This window comes from Labrus mixtus, unplaced genomic scaffold, assembly GCF_963584025.1.
Source record: "Labrus mixtus unplaced genomic scaffold, fLabMix1.1 SCAFFOLD_172, whole genome shotgun sequence".
Taxonomy (NCBI): Eukaryota; Metazoa; Chordata; class Actinopteri; order Labriformes; family Labridae; genus Labrus; species Labrus mixtus.
Genome location: NW_026870072.1, coordinates 5,001 through 17,500, shown reverse-complemented (window position 1 = coordinate 17,500; position 12,500 = coordinate 5,001). Strand labels below are relative to the sequence as shown.

The window sequence follows — 12,500 nt, the reverse complement described above, 5'->3', positions numbered from 1 at the left end:
ATAGTGCAACGCTTTGCAATAGTTTAGGACACTATCATGTCTCAGGGCCATTTCTTGAGGCACTATCATAGTGCCCAGAGATCCTGGGGTGCTCATGGCACGTCCTGTAATCACCTCATATGGAGATAAATGATTACGTCTGCTAGTAGTAGCTCTGATACTCATCAGAGCCAGAGGAAGAGCCTCCGGCCAGCTAAGTTTCAGAGTCTGGTTCAACCTTTCAACTTTCCCTGCACTTTGTGGGTGGTAAGGTGTGTGCAGGTGGTGTTTGATTCCTAGTGCTGTAACAACATCTTGCACTATTTGTCCAGTAAAGTGAGTCCCTCTGTCACTATTAATGGATACTGGGATGCCAAACCTTGGAATGAACTCTTTGAGTAGGGCTTTTGATACTGCTGTTGTGTCTGCTCTTGCAGTAGGAAAAGCTTCGGGCCATCCTGAGAATGTGTCCACCATGACCAGGACGTATTGAAACCGTCCGTGTTTTGGCATTTGGATAAAATCAATCTGTAAATTTGAAAATGGTCCTGGTGGAGCAGGATGAGCACCTTGTTTCACTTTTGTTGTCTTTCCAACGTTGTGTTGTTGGCAAATGGCACATCTTTGTACAAAATCAGCACATCCCTGGGATACATTATTTGCATACCATACACGTCTAATTATCGCTTCCATCCCCCCTTTGTTCACGTGAGCCACACCGTGAACAGTCTGTAAGAGGTAGGGGAGGAGCGACTGAGGGCAACACGGGCGCCCATCAACAGAGTAATATACATTCTTTACAAGAACACAGTTTGTCTGCCAGTGAGATCGTTCCAAGGGTTCGGCAGCTAATTGTAAGGCAGCTACGTCATGGACGGAGGGATCTGGGCTGGGAGAAACCAGTGTTGAGGTCGCCAACACGGGAGCGAGGGCTCCTGACACAGCAGCGGCTTTTGCTGCAGTATCAGCTCTTGCGTTACCGAGTCTCACAGGGTCTTTGGAAGATGTACGGGCGTCACATTTGAGAATAGCAACTGTAGAAGGAAGAAAGAGAGCTTTTAGGAGAGCCTCTACTAGGGAAGCATTTTTAATAGGGGTACCTGCAGATGTTAAGAAATCGCGATGTCTCCAGATTCCACCAAAATCAAGGCAGACACCTAGAGCATACCGAGAGTCAGTGTAGATGTTAACAGATTTATTCTTTGCATAGGTACATGCCTGAGTGAGAGCCACTAGCTCCGCCTGTTGAGCAGAGAAGTGGTCTGGAAGTTTACCTGAAAGAAGGGTGTCAGTGGAAGAAACTACAGCCCAACCTGAATCAAGGGTGCCCTGCAGGTTTCTAGAAGAGCTGCCGTCAGTGAACAGGGTAAGGTCAGGGTTAAACAAAGGGGTGTCAAAAAGATCTTCACGAATAGTGTAGGTCATTGTTACCGTCGCCTGGCAGTCATGGGGCTCACAGTCAGCAGCAGTTGGAAGGAGAGAAGAGGGATCGAGAGTTGGAGATCTGTGAATAGTAAGATTAGGCATAGACAGCAGCAACAATTCATAATGACTCTGTCTGGCTGCGGAAAGGTGTTGTGTGCTGGCTCTGGTAAGCAGAGCACTCACTGCATGAGGAACATAAAGTTCACACTGAGAGTCCAGTACCAGATCAGACACGGTTCTTACCATGAAAGCAGCAGCCGCCACAGCTCGGAGACACGGGGGCAAACCCAGCTCAGTATTGTCAAGGCGTGTGGAATAGTAACCTACTGGGCGTTTGTTAGAGCCATGTTGTTGAGTGAGAACACCAGAGGCAAACCCATTGCGTTCGTGAACGTACAACTGGAAAGGTTTGCTGTAATCAGGGAGACCCAGCGCCGGGGCCTGTGAAAGTGCTTGTTTTAAGTCAGTGAACGCTGTCTCTGCATCCTCCGTCCATTGGAGGTGCTCAGGAGCGGCCTGCAGGAGCATGTCTTGAAGGGGCCTGGCTCGAGGGGCAAAATCCATGATCCATGGTCTGGAGTACCCGAGGATGCCCAGGAACGACTTCAGCTGCTTCTTGGTGTGGGGTTTTGGAATGTTCAAAACAGCAGAAACACGTTTACTGCTGACTTGGCGGGTGTTACCTTTGAGAACATGGCCCAGGTAGGTCACTTCTTGTAGCACCAGCTGGGCTTTTGTGGCGCTGGCCTTGTGTCCCTTCTCAGCCAATGACAACAACAGAGCTCTTGTGTCCGTTTCGCATGCCTCTTTGGTGGGGCTGGCTACCAACAGGTCGTCCACGTACTGGATCAAGGCACTGCCTCCAGGGAGTTGAACGTCAGCTAGATCTGTAAGAAGGGCTCGGGCAAAAAGAGTGGGGCTGTGAATAAAACCTTGTGGGAGGCGAGTCCACGTGTACTGATGCCCACCGTAGGTGAAAGCAAACAGGTACTGGGACTCTGGGGAGACAGGGATGCTGAAAAAAGCAGAACAGAGGTCAACAACAGAGTACCACTGAGTAGAGGGAGGAATAGAGGTTAGGATGGTGGTGGGGCTGGGTACTACAGGAGTCATGGGAGCCACATAGTCATTGATCAGGCGGAGATCTTGAACAAAGCGCCAGTCAGGGGAGTTAGGTTTCTTAACAGGTAAAATAGGGGTGTTACAGGGGCTTTGACACGGCACCAAAATTCCTTGTTTTAAAAGGGTAGTGATGACGGGCTTAATGCCTTCCAGAGAGGCCTGTGAGAGGGGGTACTGTTGTTTTCTGGGAGCAGGACCTAGTTTTACAGGAATTGACACAGGAGGGTGAGACAACATTAGGCCACACTCATTAGAGTACTGAGACCACAATGTGTCTGGGACTCCCGCTGTGGCAGGGGACTGAGGAGGAACAGAAACTGAAAACAGAGAAAGAGGGTGAGACATGTTAGTGTTTTTGAAAGGTGAAATGGTACATACAGGATCTTCGTCATCAGCTAACCATGAGTCATCTACTGTCACTGTCCATGCCACGCCCTCATAGTGAGAGTACACCATTCCTTGGTACAAATGTGAGATGGTTGGAGTCAGAGTCTGTAAGGTCTTTGCTATGGGACCTAAGTCTTTAGGCTCGTAACCTTCACAGGTGTAGAGAGTCAGGTGTGGGGCGGAGTCAGGTTGCTGGAACAAGCTGGAGGCTACTGGGCCCAATTGATGTGTCAATAGAGCACCCCCCTGCTTACACAGCAAAATGGTGCACGCAAAAACACTACAGGCCTGTCCTATAAAGGGAGAAAAGTGATGGAAATACTCAAGGTCTCGTCCTGTAGGGTCAACGTGCAAAGTCCAGTGCATGCGGTGTGGAGGGATACAAGCTGTTGACCTTGGGGTGGCGCTCGACTGTGAAAGGGGTTGGTTCCTTGGGCTGCTGGATAGGGGTGATAAACTGGCCACTGTATGGGAGCTGGAGATAAAGGAAGAGGCGTGAACTGTGTCTGTTGGAGAGAGGTGGGTGAGACAGGGGCTGTCTGCTGAAGCTGTTGCACAAGCATTTGTTTTACAGCACCAGAATGTTGTTTGCGTTTGTCTTTCTTTCCCTTATTTTTGTGTCTGACTTTATTTTTGTTTTTACAATCGGTGTCAGACTCTGAGTCAGAACTATCAGAAGAGTCATCATTTCTTTGGTTTCTCTCTAAATGTTTTGCGATGGCTAACACATCTTTTAGCTCTTTCACCTCCCACGTTAGATCTTGTTTTATCACTTCCTTAGAGTGTCTTTCTAGTCCGTCAACGAACGCGCGTGGAAGGAGCGGGGCGAACTGCTCTGGGGTCAAACCTGAATACCTTTTAAATGTGTTTTCCAATCGAGTCACAAAATCTTCTACCTGTTCCTCCTTTCTCTTGTGCAGTCCTGACAGTTTGCCCCAATCTGGGTTAGCTTTAAACACATCCTGTAACTCCTTTATTATCTCTCTCAACATCTCTTTGCCTTTTTCTACTGTCTGGTCTTTTGCGTCTGGACCCAGAAACTCGTGGAGAGTTTTCCACCGGTCTTCTAGTTTAGGCCAACGAGCCATACAAAAACAGAACCAGTCAGTCTGACAGGGCTGGAAACATCCAGACAGTCTCTTTAAGTATGTTATGGTCTGGGTCACGTCTTTTTTAGGATTTGGGGTGTCGTCGGTCAATTGTTTTAGTTCCATTTTAGTCCATGGGCGGTACGCAGTTAAAGGCTCTCCTTTGCTATCTGTCCCTGGGAATATTCTTAAGGGGGCCATGGTGCTGCTAGAGCCTGCTCGGTCATGTCTGTTCTGCTCTTGCTTATTTTTTTCTTTTTTTACTTTCTTATCTTTGAGTCTAACGGATTCCCTTTTTCCCTTTTTTTTCTTCTCTTTGTCGGATTCCCCTGATCCCTCCCCATTGCTATCTGGCAGTGGCATGTCTGCTGGATCCTGTTCCCTTCCTCCTGCGCCTCCCCTGAGGGCAGGTGCTTGCTGTGTGAGCAAAAACAGCTCATCATCAGAGCTATAGTCAGGGGGAGAGTCTCCCTCTGTTAACAGGCTGGGGTATATTTTAACAGCTTTGTCCTTTTTACCGAATGGGTTATTTGGAGACCAAGCTGAAACTTTGGCTTTATTTTTTTTTTTTTAGGGGTTTGCTCGGCTCTCCTGGTTGATTAACTGAATGTAACATTAATCTAAGCTTCTCATTAGCTTTCCCTTCCTGCTGTGCCTTTTCTGACATTTCAGCCGCTGTTTTCAGCGCTGTTTTCTCCCTACTTACTGCTGCTTTCTTTTCAACATGTCCCTTCACAAGCCCCCAATGGAGGTCTTCACTCTTTTTTTTGGTCCTATTTTGCCTTTACCATTTTTTCCCCACCACTTTTCTTTCAACATTTTATCCACTATTGCGCATTTCTTTGGATCGCAAGTGCCCAGTACAGGCCATTCTTTTTTTGTTTCCTTGTTCCAATGTTTGAATATTTTGAACCAATTTATGTCAGGGTACCCTGTTTTCATTTGCATTAAAATTGATCTGTCTGGTGCATTACTTTCGCCATCAGGCTTTAGTTTACTTGTTGATTTTCCCATTGTCCTTTTTATTTATCTATTTTATTTTAACACATTTAGTATTTTCTTTAGCATTCAACACATGTACATTATTTAGCATACCTTTTTTACTTTTACCTTTATTTTGCACTTCTGTGCTTAATTTTCTGTCTTCACTGTACTCCCTCAGACGTCCCTGAGGTTTCCCATGAAACCCAGAATCTTAGTTAATTTCTGTCTTCACTGTACTCCCTCAGACGTCTCTGAGGTTTCCCATGAAACCCAGAATCCTAATTAATTTCTGTCTTCACTGTACTCCCTCAGACGCCTCTGAGGTTTCCCATGAAACCCAGAAATTTTAGTTCAATAAATTCGTTCCCACTATTTTACTCGAAAATTTAGGTACTAGATTTTATAACTTTTTTTTTTTTTTTTTACCTTTATCTAAACTACTTTTACATTTCTTTTAATACTCCGTCACAGTCGTTCAATGGTCAGAGAGAATCTCGCACAGTTCTGGTTCTTTTACCCAAACATAAATTCAACAGGGATTCCGTTACCGAACCAGAAGTCTCCTTCTCACAACTCTATGCTCTCCACCCCTAAACTGTCAAACTTTAGAAAAGGTGTTTGACTTACCTATTCCTCAGTTGATTTGGGTGGAGAAGTTGTTTCGGAGGAAACTACCCGGCCAATGTCAGGAATCCCATCCTCGTCGCCATGTAATTGTGGTAGAACTGAGCCTGCAAGAAATCAGCAGAAAGAGAAAACCCTCCGGACCACGGTACGAGAGTGAACAAAAAGGAGTAAACCACAAACTGTTGAGTTGCTAAGTCACACAGTTTATTACTTGCAGCAAGGAGAGAAGTTCAACGATGCGTACAGGATACACAAAGTAAGTTCTCTGCCCACTCTTGGGGCGTACAATCTTTATATACTTGAGCATATAGTGCGATCGATTTTACCGAATGGGTTATTTGGAGACCAAGCTGAAACTTTGGCTTTATTTTTTTTTTTTTTAGGGGTTTGCTCGGCTCTCCTGGTTGATTAACTGAATGTAACATTAATCTAAGCTTCTCATTAGCTTTCCCTTCCTGCTGTGCCTTTTCTGACATTTCAGCCGCTGTTTTCAGCGCTGTTTTCTCCCTACTTACTGCTGCTTTCTTTTCAACATGTCCCTTCACGAGCCCCCAATGGAGGTCTTCACTCTTTTTTTTGGTCCTATTTTGCCTTTACCATTTTTTCCCCACCACTTTTCTTTCAACATTTTATCCACTATTGCGCATTTCTTTGGATCGCAAGTGCCCAGTACAGGCCATTCTTTTTTTGTTTCCTTGTTCCAATGTTTGAATATTTTGAACCAATTTATGTCAGGGTACCCTGTTTTCATTTGCATTAAAATTGATCTGTCTGGTGCATTACTTTCGCCATCAGGCTTTAGTTTACTTGTTGATTTTCCCATTGTCCTTTTTATTTATCTATTTTATTTTAACACATTTAGTATTTTCTTTAGCATTCAACACATGTACATTATTTAGCATACCTTTTTTACTTTTACCTTTATTTTGCACTTCTGTGCTTAATTTTCTGTCTTCACTGTACTCCCTCAGACGTCCCTGAGGTTTCCCATGAAACCCAGAATCTTAGTTAATTTCTGTCTTCACTGTACTCCCTCAGATGTCTCTGAGGTTTCCCATGAAACCCAGAATCCTAATTAATTTCTGTCTTCACTGTACTCCCTCAGACGCCTCTGAGGTTTCCCATGAAACCCAGAAATTTTAGTTCAATAAATTCGTTCCCACTATTTTACTCGAAAATTTAGGTACTAGATTTTATAACTTTTCTTTTTTTTTTTTACCTTTATCTAAACTACTTTTACATTTCTTTTAATACTCCGTCACAGTCGTTCAATGGTCAGAGAGAATCTCGCACAGTTCTGGTTCTTTTACCCAAACATAAATTCAACAGGGATTCCGTTACCGAACCAGAAGTCTCCTTCTCACAACTCTATGCTCTCCACCCCTAAACTGTCAAACTTTAGAAAAGGTGTTTGACTTACCTATTCCTCAGTTGATTTGGGTGGAGAAGTTGTTTCGGAGGAAACTACCCGGCCAATGTCAGGAATCCCATCCTCGTCGCCATGTAATTGTGGTAGAACTGAGCCTGCAAGAAATCAGCAGAAAGAGAAAACCCTCCGGACCACGGTACGAGAGTGAACAAAAAGGAGTAAACCACAAACTGTTGAGTTGCTAAGTCACACAGTTTATTACTTGCAGCAAGGAGAGAAGTTCAACGATGCGTACAGGATACACAAAGTAAGTTCTCTGCCCACTCTTGGGGCGTACAATCTTTATATACTTGAGCATATAGTGCGATCGATTTTACCGAATGGGTTATTTGGAGACCAAGCTGAAACTTTGGCTTTATTTTTTTTTTTTTTAGGGGTTTGCTCGGCTCTCCTGGTTGATTAACTGAATGTAACATTAATCTAAGCTTCTCATTAGCTTTCCCTTCCTGCTGTGCCTTTTCTGACATTTCAGCCGCTGTTTTCAGCGCTGTTTTCTCCCTACTTACTGCTGCTTTCTTTTCAACATGTCCCTTCACGAGCCCCCAATGGAGGTCTTCACTCTTTTTTTTGGTCCTATTTTGCCTTTACCATTTTTTCCCCACCACTTTTCTTTCAACATTTTATCCACTATTGCGCATTTCTTTGGATCGCAAGTGCCCAGTACAGGCCATTCTTTTTTTGTTTCCTTGTTCCAATGTTTGAATATTTTGAACCAATTTATGTCAGGGTACCCTGTTTTCATTTGCATTAAAATTGATCTGTCTGGTGCATTACTTTTGCCATCAGGCTTTAGTTTACTTGTTGATTTTCCCATTGTCCTTTTTATTTATCTATTTTATTTTAACACATTTAGTATTTTCTTTAGCATTCAACACATGTACATTATTTAGCATACCTTTTTTACTTTTACCTTTATTTTGCACTTCTGTGCTTAATTTTCTGTCTTCACTGTACTCCCTCAGACGTCCCTGAGGTTTCCCATGAAACCCAGAATCTTAGTTAATTTCTGTCTTCACTGTACTCCCTCAGATGTCTCTGAGGTTTCCCATGAAACCCAGAATCCTAATTAATTTCTGTCTTCACTGTACTCCCTCAGACGCCTCTGAGGTTTCCCATGAAACCCAGAAATTTTAGTTCAATAAATTCGTTCCCACTATTTTACTCGAAAATTTAGGTACTAGATTTTATAACTTTTCTTTTTTTTTTTTACCTTTATCTAAACTACTTTTACATTTCTTTTAATACTCCGTCACAGTCGTTCAATGGTCAGAGAGAATCTCGCACAGTTCTGGTTCTTTTACCCAAACATAAATTCAACAGGGATTCCGTTACCGAACCAGAAGTCTCCTTCTCACAACTCTATGCTCTCCACCCCTAAACTGTCAAACTTTAGAAAAGGTGTTTGACTTACCTATTCCTCAGTTGATTTGGGTGGAGAAGTTGTTTCGGAGGAAACTACCCGGCCAATGTCAGGAATCCCATCCTCGTCGCCATGTAATTGTGGTAGAACTGAGCCTGCAAGAAATCAGCAGAAAGAGAAAACCCTCCGGACCACGGTACGAGAGTGAACAAAAAGGAGTAAACCACAAACTGTTGAGTTGCTAAGTCACACAGTTTATTACTTGCAGCAAGGAGAGAAGTTCAACGATGCGTACAGGATACACAAAGTAAGTTCTCTGCCCACTCTTGGGGCGTACAATCTTTATATACTTGAGCATATAGTGCGATCGATTTTACCGAATGGGTTATTTGGAGACCAAGCTGAAACTTTGGCTTTATTTTTTTTTTTTTTAGGGGTTTGCTCGGCTCTCCTGGTTGATTAACTGAATGTAACATTAATCTAAGCTTCTCATTAGCTTTCCCTTCCTGCTGTGCCTTTTCTGACATTTCAGCCGCTGTTTTCAGCGCTGTTTTCTCCCTACTTACTGCTGCTTTCTTTTCAACATGTCCCTTCACGAGCCCCCAATGGAGGTCTTCACTCTTTTTTTTGGTCCTATTTTGCCTTTACCATTTTTTCCCCACCACTTTTCTTTCAACATTTTATCCACTATTGCGCATTTCTTTGGATCGCAAGTGCCCAGTACAGGCCATTCTTTTTTTGTTTCCTTGTTCCAATGTTTGAATATTTTGAACCAATTTATGTCAGGGTACCCTGTTTTCATTTGCATTAAAATTGATCTGTCTGGTGCATTACTTTTGCCATCAGGCTTTAGTTTACTTGTTGATTTTCCCATTGTCCTTTTTATTTATCTATTTTATTTTAACACATTTAGTATTTTCTTTAGCATTCAACACATGTACATTATTTAGCATACCTTTTTTACTTTTACCTTTATTTTGCACTTCTGTGCTTAATTTTCTGTCTTCACTGTACTCCCTCAGACGTCCCTGAGGTTTCCCATGAAACCCAGAATCTTAGTTAATTTCTGTCTTCACTGTACTCCCTCAGATGTCTCTGAGGTTTCCCATGAAACCCAGAATCCTAATTAATTTCTGTCTTCACTGTACTCCCTCAGACGCCTCTGAGGTTTCCCATGAAACCCAGAAATTTTAGTTCAATAAATTCGTTCCCACTATTTTACTCGAAAATTTAGGTACTAGATTTTATAACTTTTCTTTTTTTTTTTTACCTTTATCTAAACTACTTTTACATTTCTTTTAATACTCCGTCACAGTCGTTCAATGGTCAGAGAGAATCTCGCACAGTTCTGGTTCTTTTACCCAAACATAAATTCAACAGGGATTCCGTTACCGAACCAGAAGTCTCCTTCTCACAACTCTATGCTCTCCACCCCTAAACTGTCAAACTTTAGAAAAGGTGTTTGACTTACCTATTCCTCAGTTGATTTGGGTGGAGAAGTTGTTTCGGAGGAAACTACCCGGCCAATGTCAGGAATCCCATCCTCGTCGCCATGTAATTGTGGTAGAACTGAGCCTGCAAGAAATCAGCAGAAAGAGAAAACCCTCCGGACCACGGTACGAGAGTGAACAAAAAGGAGTAAACCACAAACTGTTGAGTTGCTAAGTCACACAGTTTATTACTTGCAGCAAGGAGAGAAGTTCAACGATGCGTACAGGATACACAAAGTAAGTTCTCTGCCCACTCTTGGGGCGTACAATCTTTATATACTTGAGCATATAGTGCGATCGATTTTACCGAATGGGTTATTTGGAGACCAAGCTGAAACTTTGGCTTTATTTTTTTTTTTTTTAGGGGTTTGCTCGGCTCTCCTGGTTGATTAACTGAATGTAACATTAATCTAAGCTTCTCATTAGCTTTCCCTTCCTGCTGTGCCTTTTCTGACATTTCAGCCGCTGTTTTCAGCGCTGTTTTCTCCCTACTTACTGCTGCTTTCTTTTCAACATGTCCCTTCACGAGCCCCCAATGGAGGTCTTCACTCTTTTTTTTGGTCCTATTTTGCCTTTACCATTTTTTCCCCACCACTTTTCTTTCAACATTTTATCCACTATTGCGCATTTCTTTGGATCGCAAGTGCCCAGTACAGGCCATTCTTTTTTTGTTTCCTTGTTCCAATGTTTGAATATTTTGAACCAATTTATGTCAGGGTACCCTGTTTTCATTTGCATTAAAATTGATCTGTCTGGTGCATTACTTTTGCCATCAGGCTTTAGTTTACTTGTTGATTTTCCCATTGTCCTTTTTATTTATCTATTTTATTTTAACACATTTAGTATTTTCTTTAGCATTCAACACATGTACATTATTTAGCATACCTTTTTTACTTTTACCTTTATTTTGCACTTCTGTGCTTAATTTTCTGTCTTCACTGTACTCCCTCAGACGTCCCTGAGGTTTCCCATGAAACCCAGAATCTTAGTTAATTTCTGTCTTCACTGTACTCCCTCAGATGTCTCTGAGGTTTCCCATGAAACCCAGAATCCTAATTAATTTCTGTCTTCACTGTACTCCCTCAGACGCCTCTGAGGTTTCCCATGAAACCCAGAAATTTTAGTTCAATAAATTCGTTCCCACTATTTTACTCGAAAATTTAGGTACTAGATTTTATAACTTTTCTTTTTTTTTTTTACCTTTATCTAAACTACTTTTACATTTCTTTTAATACTCCGTCACAGTCGTTCAATGGTCAGAGAGAATCTCGCACAGTTCTGGTTCTTTTACCCAAACATAAATTCAACAGGGATTCCGTTACCGAACCAGAAGTCTCCTTCTCACAACTCTATGCTCTCCACCCCTAAACTGTCAAACTTTAGAAAAGGTGTTTGACTTACCTATTCCTCAGTTGATTTGGGTGGAGAAGTTGTTTCGGAGGAAACTACCCGGCCAATGTCAGGAATCCCATCCTCGTCGCCATGTAATTGTGGTAGAACTGAGCCTGCAAGAAATCAGCAGAAAGAGAAAACCCTCCGGACCACGGTACGAGAGTGAACAAAAAGGAGTAAACCACAAACTGTTGAGTTGCTAAGTCACACAGTTTATTACTTGCAGCAAGGAGAGAAGTTCAACGATGCGTACAGGATACACAAAGTAAGTTCTCTGCCCACTCTTGGGGCGTACAATCTTTATATACTTGAGCATATAGTGCGATCGAAACTCACAGAGGAGGAATAGAGAAAATTATGTAGTTTGTCCTTGAGAGTTTGAAGAAGTAGTCCTTATAAGGAGCTATTGTTGAATCTGTGTAGGTGAGATAACAACATCTGAGGTGAGGTGAGTATCGGGTAATGTTCGTGTGCTGCAGGGGTCATATAAGGTCAAGTTGCATGTATATATGTGAGGTGCTCATATAAGGTCAAGTTGCATGTATATATGTGAGATGCTCATATACATTGGATCAGTTAATAAGCAAACATAAAAGTATAAAGAATATAAGATTCCACAGTAGGAAATCAACAGATGAAACAGACCAATCAGGTTGCACCTGAGCGGCCTGTAGTGTTCAGTGATCTGATTTCTTTACCCTCACCCTGTCTGCTTCCCATTTCTGCTCCGAGTTTCCCAGTCGAGACGCCGCCCCCCATCTCCTTCATCCTCTCCCTCGTCTTCCTCTTCACTCGACAAGACGACTAAAAGAGAAAACGATTTAACACATCAACATCCCTCTGCAGGTAGAGAACATTTCATCCTACTCAGAGTGTACTGTCTCTTTAAATAAAGATGGCGGCGTACTCACTGGGTTCTGTTGGATTGTGTTTTCGGAGCTGCAGGACGGTCAGCGTCTTCGTCCTCTTCCTGTCTCTGAACTCGCTCCACCTCTTCCTCTCTCCCTCTACCTCCCTCAGGTCGTCCTGCTGGTCGCTGCTGGCAGCGTGCCACGATGTGCTGTCCTGTGTGCTCCTCCTGTCCGGCGTTGCCGTGGAGATGGAGGGTCTGTGGAGGTCTTTGTGTTTGAGTCTGCACGGAGACAGGAAGTCATCCTGAGAGGAGTCATGGCGCCCGCCCTGAAACAAACACGTTTAACGTTTAACAAATCAGATTT

At 43.0% G+C, this 12,500-nt stretch overlaps 1 protein-coding gene across 1 annotated transcript in view; it reads right to left on the bottom strand.

Moving 5' to 3' along the window:
• Positions 1-12,500, bottom strand: part of LOC132960171 (uncharacterized) — a gene marked incomplete at its 3' end in the record, with an annotated part of 14,002 nt that overhangs the window by 1,393 nt on the left and 109 nt on the right. The window contains exons 2-4 of the mRNA XM_061033165.1: positions 12,195-12,462; positions 11,988-12,087; positions 847-3,388 (exon numbers count right to left, since the gene is read on the bottom strand). Of these exons, the coding sequence (XP_060889148.1) occupies positions 847-3,388; positions 11,988-12,087; positions 12,195-12,462 (2,910 nt within the window). The remainder of the gene's footprint in view (positions 1-846; positions 3,389-11,987; positions 12,088-12,194; positions 12,463-12,500) is intronic.